Source organism: Carassius gibelio, chromosome A1 (assembly GCF_023724105.1).
Source record: "Carassius gibelio isolate Cgi1373 ecotype wild population from Czech Republic chromosome A1, carGib1.2-hapl.c, whole genome shotgun sequence".
NCBI lineage: Eukaryota > Metazoa > Chordata > Actinopteri > Cypriniformes > Cyprinidae > Carassius > Carassius gibelio.
In genome coordinates this window covers 21187805-21207962 of record NC_068371.1, presented here as the reverse complement: position 1 = coordinate 21207962, position 20158 = coordinate 21187805, and the positions used below count along the sequence as shown (strand labels likewise).

The following is a 20158-nucleotide window of genomic DNA, read 5'->3' as shown; positions in this document are numbered from 1 at the left end:
TTACAACAACTGTTTCATTTCTGCATCTCTAAAAACTGGCATAAGGTGAGAATGCTGAATGAGAAAAATTGCACCTAGCAACTGTAAAAAAAAACTAAAAAAAAAAAAAAAAAAACACTATACCGACCCCAAACTTTTGAATGATAGTGTATATCACAAAACATTTTGGACTTTAAAAAAAGTAATGTTATGTGTGTTGAACTTGCAGCAACATTTTTATGTGTATATTAGCATTGCTTTGTATAAACTTGCATTATGAAATAATAAGTAATTTTGATCAGTAATATTAAGATTATAAAGTTCTTTTTTAGTGAAAATTATTTGATTCTTTTCCACACCATTGGGAATTTAATCAGAGGCAGGGTGCTTTATCAGAGCCAGAGTGAACTAGGATGTCACTCGCATCATCTCTCTCAGATGCACAGAACAGTGAAAGTGAAAGTGAAGTGACATTCAGCCAAGTATGGTGACCCATACTCAGAATTCGTGCTCTGCATTTAACCCATCCGAAGTGCACACACACAGAGCAGTGAACACACACACACCCCCTGAGCAGTGGGCAGCTTAAGTTGGTGGTTCGGTGCCTTGCTGTCAAGTGCACCTAAGTCATGGTATTGAGGGTGGAGAGAGAACTGTACATGCACTCCCCCCACCCACAATTCCTGTCGGCCCGAGACTCGAACTCACAACCCTTCAATTGGGAGTCTGACTCTAACCATTAGGCCACGACTTCCCAGGAACTGAATGCTCACAGAGTCCAGTGAGGAGGTAAGTGTCAACATAAAGCTAAGAGATACTGTATTTCCCCATGCGCATACAAACATTTGCATGAGTAGATACAGGCCAAAATGTAAGTGTGGAAAACAAGCAAGATTGGCTAGAATGAAGTGCTGGTTTGCATCAGTAAACGTAATTTGATTAAAGGCTATTTCAAGTTTCCCTTTGTCTTTGGAGTGAAACAAGCTGTTCATAAGCTCCCTAAAGTTGCAAAGACTAAAATCTCAAACCTAAAGATATATTCTTTATAAAAGTTAAGACTCGTCCACTCCTTCCTAAAACACCTTGTTTAAACATGCCCCCACGTCTACGTCACTGTATGGAAAGATTTGCACACCGCCCAAATGTTCACGCAAAGAAAGGATAAGTAACTTTGATTCTCGCTGTAGTATTGTTGCTGCTGCCATGTTGTGGAGACACTGTGTGTTTCATTGTGAAAGCGAAACTACTTTGTTTTGGTCTTCCAATGGAGGACACAACTAAAAATCAGTGTGTGTGAAAACAGTTAATAGAGGAGTTTCCTGTACCTACAATGCTGGCTTTTCTGACTCACAACCAGTAACTATGTTTTCATATTTAAAGAATTTGCCAATGACGATTTAAATGAGTTTTGAGCAGTGTAGAGTAGCGCTTGTTGTTTATTGTTTCTTCGATCACAAATACAGACAAATGGTTTTATGTTTACGTGGCACAAGACGCAATGTGTAAAGAGACAATATAAGTAATTATAATCCGTAATTACTGTATGTCTCCACTGGATGCAACAAATGCCTCATTTGTAATGGGTTTTATTGCTTTTGTCTTGTTGCGCCAGGGCACGGCATCACAGTATGGTAAGTGGTGTAACATTTCCGTTACACGCTTGAGGTATTCAGCCAATCACATTGCATTGGATAGCTTAACATATTGCAGACAATATAAAAAAAAATTACTTACAGGTAGGGATGCATCGATCCGATACTCGGGATTGGTATCGGCTCAGACACTGTCATTTACTGCGGATCGGTTATCGGTCAGGCGAGACCGATCCAAATCCGATATTGTGTGTATACTATTCTGTGTTATTTTTATGCCCAACGAAAGGCACAAAGACATTATAAAGCACCAAAACATTTTCGTGGACATATTTAAAGTGTTCTGAAACTGTTCCATACTGTAGTTCCATGTAAGGTACAGATTAATATTGAAGTCATTAAATTCAAGTTCACATAAACTCTTCTTTCCGCTGTGGCTGTCTGTCATCCCCCATTTAGCAATCAAACTATGTGTTGCATTCTGTTACTACAGTCAAAACAATGAAACTCTCTTCAAGAGCGCACAGTAACAGTTTAAAACTGCTCAAAGAAAAGGCTCAATAAACAAGATTTTTCTAGAATCTAGAGTATCTTTTACTGCTGAATTATCCACTAACCTAGTTTATAATAGTATTTTTTGCCATAGACTATGATTATTTTTATATTTTCTCACTTATGTTTCATTAAAATTAAGTTTGTTTATACTGTATGTAGTAGATTGTGTTTAACACAAAAGAGTGTTGATCAGGTCAACACTGAGAAGTATAGAAATTCTACATTGATAAAAAAAAATGGGCTGGAATCTGCTTGTCCACGGTGAAAGCCGATCTGGTGATCCACCCTTTATGAGTTAGGATTATAATCTGATTTATACTATGGGGCCGTTCAATGCTTGAATCTTGGAGACCATTTTGACAATGCAATTGTCAATTTTGACAATTTGAATACAACTAGAAACCTGCTGGCATTAACCTTCACAAGAAACCCAATAAGAACAGAAACATGGATGACATTAACATGTATGATTTCATTTTAAATTACACATTTTGCAGAGAGATATGCAAAGCATGATGTTCATAGACCTTCGATGGATCATGACCGGAAACTTTAATAATTTAAATAATAACTTCTGTTAGTCACTTCTCAACAGCCTGAAATGTTTCATGATAATGTAAATACATTCAATAAACAAATTCTTCAAAATCAAATGTGGATAAGAGATAATATGCATTCTTGTTTTTACTAATGCAAAGTAGCTCTTACAGAGCCATTATAGGTGCTCACTGTAAGATTATGAAGTTGAAAAATATGTCAGAACCCTTTAACAAGTAAAACCTACAGGGAAATTTTACTTCCTAATGGCCTCTTTTTGAAAGATGATAATATTTTTTATCGGTTATTGTACACGCATGTTATAGAATCTTAAGGCATGGCTGTAATCATGAGCCAATAATACAGGTTGTAATACAGGTTATACGATAAATCTATGTGAATAAGGTTTGTGTCACTCAGTCACATGGTTGTGTCACTCAGTCACATGGCTTAGAAGCCTATCTCTCCATAGGTGAACAATTTGTAAGTCAGCATGGATGTTCACCAGAGGAAGCAAGGACCAACATGGAACAGCAAGGCAGTCATTTGTCTTACCTAAACAAAGATACTGCAGAAAATGAGAATATCTACAATTTAAACAGTTCTAATAAAAAAGCAAACATTCCAGTCTCTAGAACTAGACAATGAGTCAACTCCCTGAACAACAAGTCCTTCATGTTATAGTTTTGACAATAACAACTAAAACGCATTTAAAGCGACTCAAAGAACAATAGTGATCAGGATACATTCTAGATCCCTCCATTGAGCACTGGATCTGCCACATAAATGGCTAAAGTTGTGCCAAACTAATATACCAACCGAACACTGTCTAAATCAACTTACCCATCTAAAACTCCTCAAACCGCAATAACCATCCAACCATTTAAAAAACTTCAGTCTGAAATAACAAAATATATTCAGATTATTAAATAAACGATAATATATAAACAATATAAAATTAAAATTGAAAATCCCACCCAACCCCAAAGTTCAAAATGTTTGACTTCCCAAAAAAACTATAAGATTTATAGACTAATGTATTTTTTTCTTCCATGCAGTACCAAGGTGTTGAAGTGGAATCACTCCACAGTTGTATGGAACTGGAACTGATGCACTGTCACAAAGTCACAGTAAAGCTGAAACTTCTTGAGCTGTTTTGTACAGAGGAAGCAGAGGATATCAACAAAGGTATGGCTTTCTCCTCTACAACTACATGACACAGACATGAAAATAGCAAGCAAGAGAGTCCAGGAAAAGTTGCAGTTTTCTAGTTTGTTAGTTTGGTGCTGTGGTCCCGCTTGGGAGGGGCAGGAGGTGGCCCTCGCCGTAGCGTTGCATAGCCTGAGATATTCCCGGACATGAAGCCACTACCACTGTGTCTCAATTGATCATGCAGAAGTTCAGGTGGAGGTGGTGGCAAAGCCATGTCATCCATTGTGGTCAGAGGGTCCACTTTGTCTCCAGAGACTCGTAAGGACTTCCGTTTCAGTGTCTTATTAAGGTCCTCAAAGAAGTTTGGCTGTGTGGTGCCTTTGGAAGAAGGAGGAACAGGGCCCCCTTGTATGGAAGGTGGTGAGAGGGATGGAGACTGCCTAAAAGTATTGTTACAGTGAACTGATGCTTGAGGTTGTGTCTTCTTCATGGAACTCTTGCCCCAAGTAGACTGGGGCTGAGGATTGACCACAGCCACCTTTGGAGACAAACCATTTGGATCACCTGGAAGGGGTGGTGGTGGAGGAAGGTCAGACTCCTGTGGGGGAGGGGGGAAGATGTCATTTTCTGGGGGTGGAGGGGATGGGAAGTCTGCAGTTGATTGGTGGTTCTGATTCAATTTATTCTGCAAAACCAAAGGAAGATTTGCCAGATTGAGCTTCCCTGGTTTGGGGGGTGCACGGGGACTTGTGGAAAGATCCTTGGAGGTTGAGCTATTAGAGGTTGTTGTAGATGAAGCAGAACTGGGGTTAAACTTGCTCACCAAGTTCCTGCAGGACTCCTGGTTGTCCACAGAGGCATTGTACTTTGCACTGATGTTGCGTTGAGGAGTCGGTGGAGGTTTCTTGACCCCTGCAGATGAGCCAGAGGGGGATTTCCTGATAGTGGAGCCTGACATAGGAAGAGGAGGAGGAGGAGGAGGTGGTGGTGGCGGAGTTGGGGGTGAAGGAAAAGCAAGGGTACTTTCTGGAGGAGGCAGTGGAGGTTTCTTGACCCCTGCAGATGAGCCAGAGGGGGATTTCCTGATAGGGGAGCCTGACATAGGAAGAGGAGGAGGAGGTGGTGGTGTCGGAGTTGCAGGTGAAGGAAAGACAAGGGTACTCTCTGGAGGCGGCAGTGGAAATTCAGGTGACCTCTGTTGCTGCTGGCCTTGACCTACAGCCTGCCATTTTGGTTTAGCCTTCACTGCAGGTGGGGACTGGGGAGCTTTGTGACTTTGAGACTCAGTTTGATTGGTCGTTGCAGGAGATGCAACAGGAAACTGGCTAGCAAGCTGCTTAACCAGAGATGGCACTGAAGAGGTTTGGCGTGTCTTGGAGATGCTGTGTTGCTTGGGTAGTGTAGGTGGGGGTTGGTTCTTCAGTGGTGCATTAGGTAGAGGAGGAGGTGGTGGTGGGGGAGGTGGTGGTACTGGAGTTTGAGGTGATGGAGCCACTGGGGATGCTGGAAGAATGCCATACGAAGGTTTTGGTGCTGTCAGGGGTGGAAATCCACCAGTGAAAGTTTTGGGCATAACTGCAGGATGAATCGGCAGCTGCATAGTAGCTGATGGAGGTGGTGGAGGAGGAGGCGGTGGTGGTGGATTTGGAGCTGCATGCTGTTGAGGAGGGAGTGTAGGTGCTGACGGTGGCGGTGGTGGAGGTGGAGGATAATGGATCTGATTGGCTGGTGGTATTACATCCTGGGGTACACTGGGAAATTTGTGGGCAAGGACCTGATTGTGTCCATTGGATATGAAAGTTGCCTGTACTGTAAAGGGAGGCGGAGGAGGGGAAAGGCCATTAGCCTGCAGAGGGGGTGGAGGAGGTGGGAATGGCTGTGACTGGATTGGCACTATGGGTTGAGGAGGTGGCAGGGGTTGTGACTGGATTGGCACTAAGGGTTGAGGAGATGGTAAAGGCTGTGACTGCACAGGCATTATGGACGGAGGAGGTGGTAAAGGCTGTGAATGCACAGGCATTATGGGAGGAGGAGGTGGTAAAGGCTGTGACTGCACAGGCATTATGGGAGGAGGAGGTGGTAAAGGCTGTGAATGCACAGGCATTATGGGAGGAGGAGGTGGTAAAGGCTGTGACTGCACAGGCATTATGGGAGGAGGAGGTGGTAAAGGCTGTGACTGCAAGGACATTATGGAAGGAGGAGGTGGTAAAGGCTGTGACTGCAAGGACATTATGGGAGGAGGAGGTGGTAAAGGCTGTGACTGCACAGGCATTATGGGAGGAGGAGGTGGTAAAGGCTGTGTTTGCATTGGCATAATGGGAGGTGAAAGTGGTAGAGGCTGTGTCTGCATGGGCATTATGGGAGAAGGAGGTGGTGGAGATGAGGGGGAAGGAGGAGGGTAGGACTGAAGAACTGTTGCTGGGGCTGGAGGACCAAGTTTCAAAACAGCCATAGCTGATCCAGGTGGAGGCATTGGGGCAGGTGGAGGTGGAGGAGGAGGGGGTGGGATATTAGCCCCTGGTGGAACATTGTTTGATTGTGGTTTGGAGGCCAGTGGGACAGGTGGCACTTGCTGCTGTACTACAGTCTGAGGCTTGTGGTGAATTGTGGCCTCAGTGGCATTCTGAAGCCGAGTGATTGTGCTGTATTTGGCGAACACTGTAGGTGTGGCATGGTGGGGGATATTGGAAATTGGAGGAGGGGGTGGAGGGGGTGGTGGAGTAGGTGGTTGTGGGGCTGGAGTTGCCTGGGGTGGTACTTGTGCCTGTGTCTGTGCCTGATTGACACTTCCATGTGACAGTGGAACTGAATATGGATGTGACTGTTGCTGTGGGTGTGAAAGCTGCTGTTGAGGCACACGATGAGAAGAATGGCTGCTATGGCTTGAATGGGTAGAACGGATTGATTCTGGCCTTGTCTGAACCAATATAAAACAAGAAAAAAATAATGTTATTTCTTAGTGTAATATTCTATCCGCCTTTAGTGTGGTTCATCTTACTCTGTGGTGTTTCATCAAGAGATTAACTGAAGTAAAGTAAAGCTGAAGTAAAGCTCACCCTTGTGCTCTCCTCTATTTGAGTCCCTCTCTTCCATGCCTCAGAGAAGATTGAACTGACTACACTCTGGGAGCGGGCATGGGAGGATGAAGTACCATCTGACATACCACTGTCTGCCTGGCTGGAGTGTGACTGTGACTCTTTAAGCCCAAACAAATATGCATAAACATCAGACAGTAGCAAATAGAATTTACAGTAACAAGTCAAAGTCAAAATGAAAGGAAAATGCTCCATAACTTTCAATGATATTTGAAAAAATTAAAAAAGATTGCATAAAAGATTTTACAAAGGTCAGTGATCAGGTTCAAGTTACTCACCAGGTATACTGACTGAGCTTGTTTCTGACTTGATGCTGGTGCTGGAGAGAGAAGACCAGTCATAGGCAGCCTCAGTGCGCTTCATGGCTTCCTGATAGTTCACATACAATTGCTTCCCATACTGTAAATAAAACACCATCAATGATGAAGTTATATAAGCCCAACATATACGCATATATGGTTGAAGATTGAACAATTTCCAACATGAGCTCTGGTTATAAATTCAATTTCGATAGTTTCAGATAGCTTCAGAGGACAATTTATTGAGGCCACAGGTCATTAACTGGACAGACAACATAATAGACAAGCTGTGGGATTACCTTAGCAATACGAATGCCATTGACCCATTGGTGTAGAGTTCTGACATCATCACAGCATAAGTATTTGATATACTGTGACTTCTTCTGGATCTGAGGGTGCTGTGGACACAATCAACAATACTAACAAGACACTCAAGAAGTCAATGGTTCAAGAGATTTTCTTTAGACTGCTAATACTAGAGGGCAGTAAATATGTTTTAGACTAGGGGTTTTAAAACCTGTCCTGAAGCACCCCCAGCATGGCACATTTTGTATGTCTCCTTTATCAGACACACCCAATTCAGGTCTTGCAGTTTCAACTAATGAGCCAATGAGTTCAATCAGGTGTGTAAAGATGAGGGAGACATACAAAATGTACAGTGCTGGGGGGTCCTCTAGGACAGGTTTGAAAACCCCTGGTTCAGTCAATGTGCATAATGCAAAGCCCTCTGTCACACAATCACATCTGAGTCCATACAGTTAGCCACAGAGTCACAGAACTGATTTTTTTTTTTTTTTAGATAAGCAAGAATTTTTTTTTAAAGCACAATGACGTGAAGCATTTTTAACATTAGCTAATTTTGTGTGTACATACAGTATATGCAAATAGAACAGTGCAGTGAGTATCGAATTGAGCTCTCTTTTGTTTCTTATTCTTGTTGTTTAAAATTGATTGAACATTTAAATTGGCAAATTAATCTGCGAATCAGGTGCGTGCTGAACAGTATAGGGTCTCGTCCGTATATATCAAGGATCAACTGCAATCCGTTTAGCCCCTAATATGTAACAGATCAGAGCAGAAAAGATCTTTAATTTACTTATTCAACATGAAATCGTCAAATTGCTACTCCATGTAAATCGCATACAATGAAAATACTGAATAATAAGAACAATTATTAACACGCAATAAATAACAGAGTGTCATATCTATACACATTTTTCCCAGAATGTTCTCCCGACCCGGTAGCAATTCTTCCACGACTGGTAGTGGATTGCAACCCGATGGTTGGGGACGTCTGCTGTCTATGGCTCAGAGGTGGTCTCATTCAAATAGCTAGCTATCTACAATAGAAACCGGCTGCAAATTAAAACAGCTCGCTGGATGAAACAGTAAAAAAGGCTAAAAAAGTGAAAATTTCATCCGATGTCCCCTTTAACCCCTTTTTAAAAAAAAAATAAAAGTATTAATCGTTTTTAACAAAAAAAGTCCCCAAAGCTATGAAAACTAGTTTTATAAAAGGTAACCGTCAAGTGCAAATCACTTAAACTGGTGAAGTCAAAAAAAAAAAAAACATAACATCACACACCTTGAGGACCAGGCAGTAGTCAGTGGGGGCCTTGAACTTGCTCCGGTATTCCTGACCATAATAAACATTAACATGGTCCAACTGCAGGAAGCACACCAAATCCCTTGAAGCCTACAGTGATCAAAATAAACATATTAATATGGTTTCATGTTTATTACTGTCTGTTGTCAAATTTGGATGGTTTATTCTTTATAGCTTACAGTGATCAAAATAAGTGATGAAAATATAAAGGCAAACAAAAATACTATATACTCAAGGTACCAAGCAGAAGCAAATACCCAGGATCAACCACAAGAGGATATCAGTGAGTCTGTCCCAAAGCATATTACATACAGACAAGCCTATGACCTTAAATGTCAGAGAATTTAATAATAACATGAAACAATTATTCACTTGTTTGACTGATTTCAAATTTTATAAGAGCATGAAAATTCTATAAGAAGATAATGCCAAAGGTCTGTCTGGGAATTAAAGTGTCCCAGTATCAATGTCCGTGATTTATTGTAAGTGGATGACAGAGAGCATATGGTTTGTGTAGAACTTCCAAAGAGAATGCATAAACAGGAAATTCCACTTGAGTTCATTACGATCTGTGTCCATCTAATGGGAACATGACACCAAATCATATGATAAAAGAAAAACACACACACAATAACACTGACCTTGGCTTTGCCCTTTGGCACAAAATAGATGCCAGATGCCCTCAGAAGAAAGTAGCGCTTCTTCCAAGACTTTTTGCCATCCTCCTTCAACCACAACACTCCCTCGATTTCAGGAACAGACACTGAGCTTCCACAAAAACATTCCTTCAAGACATACAGATACAAAATACTTCCATCACACTATCAAGCATTCTGAAATTGTATCTTTAAACTCTGTCGGACATCACAATCAACACTTCCAAATTAACATTATAGTGATAAAGGCTTTGGCTCACACCAACTAACTATGTGTATGTATTTGCATGTTAAACAAGGTAAAAATCAATTTATGCACAGCAGGCATTGAGAGGTTAGGCTAGTAAGTCTAGGCCTTTATAAAAAATATTTGTGCTTCAGCTGGTTTTGAGTTTTCTGAGTTTTACTTGAGACCCACTGTGCTTTAATTGAAAATGTATCATTGTACTATAATGATATCAAACTATAATTAGTATTATAATGTGTGCTTCACCTCAAGCAATGCCTCCTTGTTTCTGTCTGCCATCTCAGAGGACTCCTTCCTCCCAAGTAAATAGTTCTTAGAAACATAATATGCAACAAGTAAATCAGGGTGACAACATAAATCATTGAAAGAATTATAACTCTTTGCTATTACTTTAAGCCTAAATTTGGATCAGAGTGCACACATATAAAAGTTTAGGCATGGTACAATCTTTTTATATATTTTTATATGAACTTTCAGCAGCCATAACTTTAGTCTGCAGTGTCACATGATCCTTCAGAAATGCACTTCTTATTTTTGTGGAAACCACAATACATATTATTTTTCAGGATTTTTTTTTTTTTTTTTTTTGACGAATAGAAAGTTCAAAAGAACAACGTTCATTTAAATATTTAATTTTGTAAAATTATTAACATCTTTACTGTCTGTTTATATAAAAATCTGTAATTTCCTGGAATAAAAGTATTTAAATAATAATAATAATAATATAATAAAATAAATAAATAATAATTGTACTGACTGCAAACTTTTGAATGGTTTAGGTGTGTAAAAATGTTTCTAATTTGGCTACTTCTAATTCAGCAATTTGTATTACTTTTTATAAGTGTTTTATACGAGATTTTGCATCTCTGTTTAATCAGATTTTTTTTCTGTATATATGTCACAAAAAAGAGCTTCACCTGTGGATTTTTGAAAAGTGCATACTTTTCAATCCGTTCAATGAACATGAGTTTGTTTTGGCTGTCTCTGGTCCAGTTGAGCAAGTTCTCCACCAGGTTCTCATGGTCTTCAAAAATTCTCTCTGAAGAAAGAAATTGAAAGAGTGAGCGAGAATAAGATACAAAAAATCATCTTCCTGTTGTCCCTCAGGTTCACAGGTCATCTAAGCATGTGCAGGTATCCTCACCCATCTGTAGCTCAGGGATGGTTTCAACCAGAGCCCAGTCTGGACTGTAACCACAGTGAGATTTATCCAGCAGACTGTCCAGCACCTGCCTGACCGTCTGCCTCTCATCCACCATCATGGTCTTTGAGCTCTCATCTGACATGTGTACACGTATCACCAGCTGATGAAGAAGATTAATAGGAAAGAAAAAAAAAAGTTTAGTTTATTCCAGCGCACATACATTTTCATGGAAAGTCACATTGTGTAGATCATATACAGAACATTGTGTACATTTTTTACTAAAATAAATAAATGACTGTTTAATAAATCTTCTTGAATTTGCAATAGATCAACTGGAGGGGAAAAGAAAGAAAGAAAAGTAATGAACAACTGGAAATATGGAAAATCCATCAATACGGTTCAAGATTCATCCTAGGATGCACCTGATGTTGGACAGTTTGGACAAGCTGGTTGACCAAATGCCCAAATGAATGAATTAATCAAAATAATCAGGTACTGAAATCAACATGCATCAACCTGAAAAATGCATTAAAAATAACCGTGGAAGTCGATGCCATCAACTCACTTGCTAATTTGGCAGGTTATGCTTTTTATTAAATTATGTTCTGTTCCGTTTCGTTCCAACAAGAAGTATTTATCAATAGAAAAATGGCGTAATGATGAAAAGACTATTTAATCTGTTCTCACTGCATAGGCTTATGATAAATTCTACATTTCCAATATTTTTTTTACCGCTATACAGACACCAAAAGCACCCTTTAGTATCTTTATTGTGACACAGCCAGAAAACCAGCTGAAACATTAGCTGTCAATATACTGACATGAAAGGCACAGGAATGCTGTCATCAGGAAATCATAAGGTCATAGGGAACAATTTTGTTATCATTAAAGGGGTCACATGATGCGATTTCAAGTTTTCCTTTCTCTTTGGAGTGTTACAAGCTGTTTGTGAATGGATAAGATCCCTAAAGTTGCAAAGACTAAAATCCCAAATCCAAAGATATATTCTTTATAAAGTTAAGTCCACTCCCCCCTAAAACGGCTCATTCTAACATGCCCTCACATGTCTACATCACTGTGTGGGAAGATTTGCATAACACCGCCCAAATGTTCACGCAAAGAAAGAAGGCGTAACTTTGATTCTTGCTGTAGTATTATCGCCATGTTTTGGAGACGCTGTGTGTTTCCTTCTGAAAACAAACTATGTTTGGCCTTCCAAAAGAGGACACAACTAGAAATCAGTGGTTAAGTTGTATTTACAACACTGTTACAGAACAGTTCAAACAAAATATTTGTGTGTGTGTGTGTGCAATGCATTTAACGGAGGAATTTTTCCTGAACCTGGGATAGTAGCCTACAATGCCGCCTGTTATGATTTAAAGCCTGTAAGTATGTTTTCATGTTTAAAGGATTTGCCTCTGATGATTCAAACGCAAGTTATGAGCAGTGTAAAGTAGTGCATGCTCTTTATTGTTTCTCTGATCACAAATGGTTTTACATTTATGTGGCACGATGCAACGCATAAAAAGACAGAAAAGTCATTATAATCAGTAATTATGTCCCCACTGGATGCGCACCAGGACACAGAATCACAGTATAGTAAGGGGCGTAACATTTCCATCAGATCGACCATGAGCATGGATATTAGAAGAGTTTTTTGAAGACACACTGATCAATTTATTAATCGCTTATGTTCTGATCTTCAACATGTTTACCATTAAACATTTATTTTGGAGTGTGCTATATACAAAATAAATGTTGCTTTATAAGAGCAGTCACAGAGAATTTTGTGACCAGAATTCAGAATTCAGATCAGAATTAACTTAATGGCACTACTCTTTCATTTTTCAGATTTAGATTTTTCAGAAATTAATGAAATTAATATGCTGAAATCTAAGCAGTGACTCATAAAATATGGAATTAAGGAATTAGGGAATTCATGATTTTTTTCATTCAGAAATGTAAATCAACATGTATAAATTGTTAGTAGTCAATTAATGGGGAGATAATCTAAATCGAATCGGTCTGAAAAAATTCATCTTTAGATTAATCGATGCATCGAAAAAATAATTGCTAGATTAATCGTTTAAAAAATAATCGTTTATCCCAGCCCTAGTACACACTGTAAGTCCCATAATATGAAGTGCAAATTAACATCATGCTGATGCTGTCTTTTAATCAGTTTTGACAAATGTGATTTTGTAACATGATCTTACAAACGTCTCCTGACAGGCACCCTTGTTAAGACCTTGGGTCACACTTATATCCAATTAAATATATCAGGAAGATCAAATGTTTTAAATACCATTTATTAAATAAATGTTTTTAACAAATTCAAGAAAAATGTGGCATGCATCTAAAGCTTGTGCATTTGTTGGGATATTGTATAGATGGAAAAAAATTATAATGAGTACAAGATGTTACAAATATGTTCAAATCTGAATGTTTTACTTTGCTCAAAAATGTATAGGCCTGAATTGGAATATGATGTGGATCTTCAGAAACGTGGCTTTAATAAAGACTAACTGGGAACAGGAAGTACAACTGGCTTTCATCCCTCTCTATTTCACATTCCATTTTATTTCTTCTTGACAGTAAGGAACACAGAAAAGGGAGAGAAAAGTGTTAACAGACAGCCCTGCCAGGGGTCCTGAAAGCCATCAGAATATTAGGGAGCATGTGGCAATTTTCCAAGCCTGACCTCAGCAGAAAACACTCTACAGGTTTATGCTCTCGTAGCTCTCACACATGGTGCTCCAACAAACACACAAATGACATATCTGGCCTGCCTCATTCTTTGACTTCAGCTCAAACATTCTATCAAGCTGTGCAATAACATTCCAACTGAAGGAAACAACACAGAGTACAAACTCAGAAACATCACAAACTGACTCTGATGAATGTAGGAAAGACTTATTTTGACAGAACAATCACTCATTCCCTCTTATCGACTAAACCGAATCACTGTGGCTTTACATGACTTGAATTTTGACTAAATTGAACGTGAATTTTTATTTTTTTTTTTTTTTGGCTCAGGTCAGCAAAATCAGTTTTTCCCTCCACAAGCGTTTACACTGTGGTCCAAAGATCTGAGAACGCTTGTGAAAATGTTTCTATTCTATATATGAAATTCTGACATTTTATTGAGTTAACATGGTCAGTGTAAGAAATTAGCTTTTTGAATGTGACCTTTGTTACGTTTTATTTTTATTTTATATATATATATATATATACATATATATTAAACCTAAATGCTAAAATCTCTAATCATTTCCAGCTGTTGATATTCAATGGGGTCTCAGACCTTTGGACCACTGTATATTATTATATTCTGCTGTTTTTGTTCTTGTATTATAGAAAGCGTGTTTGACGCAGTATCATACCGTATCAGTCTCACTGCACCATTGCTGCTCAATGCTGTCAGTTTTCTTTATACACATAATGAATGGAAACAGTCATCTGTCTCAGCCACAGAGGCCCAATCACTGTACTGTGTCTAATTCATTCACTTAGTATTTGTCATGATTCTGCCCTCGTGTCCTTGATTTTTCCTAGTCTTGAGGCAGGATCATGACAGACCCGTGTTTTGTGTACAAGCACATGGCCTTGCCTTTGGGCCATGTGCTTGTGTTGTCTCGTTCCCTTGCCCCGCCCCCCTTGTTAACCTAGTCGTGTCTTGATTGTCCCATCTGTGCCACCTGTCGTGTCTTAATTGTTCCCCCTATTTAGATCTCCTAGTGTGCTCTGTCCTGCGTCGGTTCATTGTGTTTCTCAGATGTGTACTACTTATGTGTTCTACACTTGTGATTGTTCCTCTGAAGTCCCTGTATAACCGTGAGTGTTAGTTGTAGTCAGTGTTCTCCTGTTTTGAGTCTTTGTTTATCTTGTCGAGTCAGTCTTATTTAGTATTGCTGTATTTGCCCTAGTCCTGTTTTCCCCCTCGTGGGTTTTGTTTTCCCCTTTTTGTATTAATAAACTCTTTGTTTTGTGATTCCCTGTCTGCACTTGAGTTCCTCCCCTACCAAAACCCTGACAGAATGAACCGACCACAAAGGAACTCAGCAGACAGGAGGCAATGCTGGATGGCATCAGCCAGCCAGCGAGATTGTTTTGAGGGCTCTCGCCTTGTGGTGTTCCGGGGGACCAGGGGAGGTCGTTCCGGAGCGAGCGGGCGAGAGGAGGAGCCCCAGAGGTCTCCACCTACCCAGCTGCCAACGATCCCTGAGGGTCGTGTCCTGGCCGTGGCAACCCTGGGGGATCAGGCAAGCCCCTCCCAGAGTCCTGAGGTGCCCTCCACAGCCAGCAGTCTCCCCATGAAACGAGGGAGACGGTTTTCATGGGAGTCAACTTCTGAGTCTTCGGCGTCCGAGACTGCCCTGCCCGAGACCAAACTCCCCCAACCTGCCTCTGACCCAGCTGTGGCCTCTGCACCGCGCCCAAGGAGGAAGAGGAGGAAGAGGGGGCCTGCCGGTCCTGTGACCCTGTCTCCTCCCGTGCCAGCAGCGGAGAGCGCTGGCGTGCCCGTGCCAGCAGCGGAGAGCGCTGGCGGGCCCGTGCCAGCAGCGGAGAGCGCTGGCGTGCCCGTGCCAGCAGCGGTGGGCGTGCCCGTGCCAGCAGCGGTGGGCGTGCCCGTGCCAGCAGCGGAGAGCGCTGGCGTGCCCGACCCAGCAGCGGTGAGCGTGCCCGTGCCAGCAGCGGTGAGAGCTGGCGTGCCTGTGCCAGCAGCGGTGAGCGCTGGCGTGCCCGAGCCAGCAGCGGTGAGCGTGTCCGAGCCAGCAGCGGTGAGCGCTGGCGTGCCCGAGCCGGCAAAGAAGAGGGCAGTATGCAAGTCGGCAGTCGTGAGAGCGCAGGAGAGTGCCGCGGCCGACTCTGCAGCAAAGACTTTAGTTCAGTGTGTCTCATCTCGTAAGGAGATGCCAATTGTCTTAGCGGCTAAAGCCTTTTCAGATTATTTGTCTAGTCTTGTCCGTATCCTAGAAGTCCCCGTCAGTCCTGTCTTGTCCTCAGACCCTGTCCCCAGAAATCCCGAGTGTCCTGATGTCGCCTCCCCGTGTCCCGTAGATGTCGCCTCCCCGTGTCCCGTGAGTGTTGCCCCGTGTCCTGCTGATGTAGTCATGTATCCTGTTGATGTGGCCCCGTGTCCCGTAGATGTCCCGTGTCCTGTTGTCCCCCCGTGTCCAGTAGATGTTGTCCCCCCGTGTCCAGTAGATGTTGTCCCCCCGTGTCCAGTAGATGTTGCCCCGTGTCCAGTAGATGTTGCCCCGTGTCCAGTAGATGTTGCCCCGTGTCCCGTAGATGTCCCGTGTCCAGCTGTTGTTCCCCCGTGTCCAGCTGTTGCCTCCCCGCGTCCCGTAAGTCTTGCCCCGCGTCCCTTGTCTGCTCCTATCATGCCCCCTGTCAGTTCTCCCGAGACCCCTCCCCGCCCCTCACCACCCAGACCTGCCCGTACCCCCCGTCGTCAGCCTTCGTCCTGTCCTCCTAAAACTCCTGCCCCACCCACTCACCCTGGTCTGTCCCCCATGAACTTTGTGGTCCCGCCTCCTCCCCTTCCCTGTTTGTTTTTTTTGATTTGTCACCCTAACCCTGCCGTCGTGTATTCATGTCTGCCTTTGTTATTATTTGTCATGTCTTGTTGGTTTGTGTCGGTGTCCCAGTCCGTCATGTCAATCATGTCTCGTGTTTGATGTTCCCTTGAGGAGCGTCTGGAAGCCGCTCCTTAAGGGAGGGGTTCTGTCATGATTCTGCCCTCGTGTCCTTGATTTTTCCTAGTCTTGAGGCAGGATCATGACAGACCCGTGTTTTGTGTACAAGCACATGGCCTTGCCTTTGGGCCATGTGCTTGTGTTGTCTCGTTCCCTTGCCCCGCCCCCCTTGTTAACCTAGTCGTGTCTTGATTGTCCCATCTGTGCCACCTGTCGTGTCTTAATTGTTCCCCCTATTTAGATCTCCTAGTGTGCTCTGTCCTGCGTCGGTTCATTGTGTTTCTCAGATGTGTACTACTTATGTGTTCTACACTTGTGATTGTTCCTCTGAAGTCCCTGTATAACCGTGAGTGTTAGTTGTAGTCAGTGTTCTCCTGTTTTGAGTCTTTGTTTATCTTGTCGAGTCAGTCTTATTTAGTATTGCTGTATTTGCCCTAGTCCTGTTTTCCCCCTCGTGGGTTTTGTTTTCCCCTTTTTGTATTAATAAACTCTTTGTTTTGTGATTCCCTGTCTGCACTTGAGTTCCTCCCCTACCAAAACCCTGACAGTATTAGCATGTGCCTGGTGGCATCTATTTTGACAGTGCCTTTTAGATGAATAGCGTAATAGGATAGATCATCTCTCAAGAATAAAAGCAAACCTCAGACCAGCTTGAATGACAATAAAAAACCACAATGAACATTTTTCAACAAGTAATTTGAAGCGAAAGCGTCACCGAAATCTTGTTTGTGCATTTTGCGGTCTAAGCAGACAGAGACTCACAGACACATGAGTGACCTATTTTCTACTCTGCCTTCATCCTCTGAATTCTCCCACTAGATCGTCTGAACTGCATCATGCAGTGAAAGAGGAGGTTCACTGACCACTGAGATTCACAGGGGCTTTGACTCACCTTTTTCACCTGGGCTTCTTTAATTTTCTCTAGTGCCACACGGATTTTCTCAGCCTTCGCTTTGGCCGCCTGCTCCTCCTGTGAATGACAAAGTGACAAGTTAACAAAGAAACACCCTCACATAGTATTACGCCAACAGTCTGCTAGTTTCATCCATTACTGAGGTATGAAATCAGACATGTGAATTTCTGTTTACACTTACCTGCCCTCTCCAACATCCAGTCAACACATCCATTCAGACCTTTTAAAACAAACCCTAAACCCTAGCAAATCTGATCAACCAGCAACCAGGACACAAAAGGAAGTTACATGATCACTCCTGACCACCTTTCATGTTAATGGTTCCTTAGAGAAATGGCTGTCCATTTACGCAATTCAAATTTAAAGAGATAGACAGATTTGTATCAGCTGAAATATTTCTTAAATCCATTAAATGGACGTTCTCGTCGCAAATGTCAACTATTTCGAGGCCTGACAGGTACTTCCGGCCGAAGTTTCAGAGCTGCTGCAGGACTGGCCTCTGATGGAAATCATTCAAAGAATCCCAAAAATACGTTTATTGCTGCTTAATCTGAAGGAACGTAAAGGCGAAATGTGCATTGGACGCGACACACAGATGAAAACGCTTCCCCTCACATATCTTTACACCCAGAGCACCTTACACACAACTCTACTCCTCAACATTGGGAGGGATTGAGACCTCCCCTTCTCTTCACTGTCTCGCTCTCTCTCTGTGAAACAGCTGCATGTCTCTGGTAGCGTGCCCAATCACATGGTTTATTCCCCCTCACCAGTAGACCAAGCCACCATCAGCTATAAAAGACCCTCTCGTAGCTCTTCTCCAATCAGAAAGTGCATATATTTCTCTGCAGCCAATCAGTGAGGTTTGTTTCTTTGAGCTTATTTCCACTAGCCAATAAAGCTGAGGCCAAACGTAGATGATACTGTTCTCTGATCCCTTTTCTGTGGTTGTGGAAAAACACCCTCCCTTTTTGGGGATACCATGGGGATGAATAATATCCAGGTCTTGTATTTATTGTTTTTCACATTTTAAAAAGGGTTTTTTTATAAGGACAAGGGTTTTAATTGACACTGTGTTAACCCCTTAAATCAACTATAAATATTACTGTCATTTTTTTTATAACAGGATGGGCAGGTTATGGGCTGATTAAGAAATACATAGTCAGAGGCAGTCAAATAAAGATCTCAATATGCTAGGTATATTCAAACAAACGCATATAATGAAGAAGAAGGAAAAAAGTGCAGTATAGGTGATATGAAAGGACAGTTTCTCTCACTTGAATTATTATGGCAGATGCATATTTATGATGCAGAGACAGAGAGCGAATGGAGAGCTCTGCAAACAGCCGAGGCAGAGAGTTCGATAAAAAGCATTACTTTCCCTTGTAAGTCTTTTTTTCCTTTCTCTGGTTCTCTCTCGGTCTGTTTGAGCAGAGCAGCAAACACTGCTCTGATGAAATCATGAGGAAATCAGAGTGGGATTTCATGAACATCTCTGTCTCGGTTTGTGTAATAATGATAATGACTTTGTCTAATGTCATGACAAATATATTAAGCTGACTCTGCTTCATTTTAAGAAAAAATCATAATATTCCTAAACAGCTAAAAAAGACAAACTCATTATTTAATGACACTTTGAAAACACAGGAATAAACAGTCATAAAGGGAAATCTTTAGGATTCTGAAAAATGTAAACAAAGTAATAATATGGTGTAAAATTAAGAAATATAAAATTTTCTGCACTATATATATATATATATATATATATATATATATATATATATATATATATATATATATATATATAATTTAATATACAACTTCAAGTGCAAATTCAATTGGATGCTCTCATTAAAGCAAATGAGGGATGCAGCAAAAACTTCTGAATTAAATTCAAAACAGCTGTACATTTCTGTAAAAACTTCATTTACATGTAAAACTTTCATTCAAAAACTTCCTATACTATCACATCAACTGGAGATAATGTAGCAATGCAACACAATGAACTTGAGAAAGTAATAAACCATATTAATTTGGCTGTAGCAGCTTCAAAGTTTAACAAAAGCTCACACAACCTTGAAAAATCAATGTGGCATCAGATTTGGATGCTTATTATTTAGCTCCATGTGACAAAAGCATTCTTACCCACAATGCTCTGCACCTGCTTTGCTTGTATGACAACATTGGAATTACATGCATAATAATAGCTGTTCTCTGGAATAAATGAAAAGCAAGAAGTTATACAATATGGAGGCTTTTGTTTCAAGTAAGCCAAAATGGAAGGCTGTCTGCTGCATGGCTAACAGCATTATTGAAGGGATAGTTCACACAAAAATTAAAATTCCGTCATTGTTTACTTCCTGTCACCTCATTTCAAATCTGCATGATTTTCTTCGTCTGTGAGAAAATTTTATGAGAATTTTTATATTTATTTATTTTTACTATACAATGAAAATCATATACAACATTTAGAAACTATTATATTCTTTGTGCTCTGCAGAAAAAAAAGTCCTACGGATTTGGACCAAAAAAAGTTGAGTAAAAAATAAACATTTTATTTTTGGCTAAACTATCCCTTTAAAATAATACTGTTAATCACACAGAAAGTCAAACTGTCTGTGACAAAACATATTTAATAATTTCAGGCCAAAGAGAGTCAGTAGTGTTACTACTAAAATAGC

General features: G+C 41.1%; 1 protein-coding gene across 6 annotated transcripts in view; it reads right to left on the bottom strand.

The window, feature by feature from the left end:
* Nucleotides 1-2658: 2658 nt before the first annotated feature.
* Nucleotides 2659-20158, bottom strand: part of LOC128015489 (ras-associated and pleckstrin homology domains-containing protein 1) — a 54901-nt gene continuing 37401 nt past the window's right edge. For 5 of the 6 annotated variants that reach the window (XM_052599354.1, XM_052599373.1, XM_052599382.1 and 2 more), the window contains 10 exons: nt 17457-17534; nt 10863-11022; nt 10636-10757; nt 9965-10030; nt 9457-9600; nt 8795-8905; nt 7509-7607; nt 7189-7309; nt 6872-7011; nt 2659-6732 (listed from right to left, as the gene is read on the bottom strand). In XM_052599354.1, the coding sequence (XP_052455314.1) occupies nt 3931-6732; nt 6872-7011; nt 7189-7309; nt 7509-7607; nt 8795-8905; nt 9457-9600; nt 9965-10030; nt 10636-10757; nt 10863-11022; nt 17457-17534 (3843 nt within the window). In that variant the 3' untranslated portion in view covers nt 2659-3930. The remainder of the gene's footprint in view (nt 6733-6871; nt 7012-7188; nt 7310-7508; nt 7608-8794; nt 8906-9456; nt 9601-9964; nt 10031-10635; nt 10758-10862; nt 11023-17456; nt 17535-20158) is intronic. The other variant, XM_052599363.1, reaches the window with a different exon arrangement.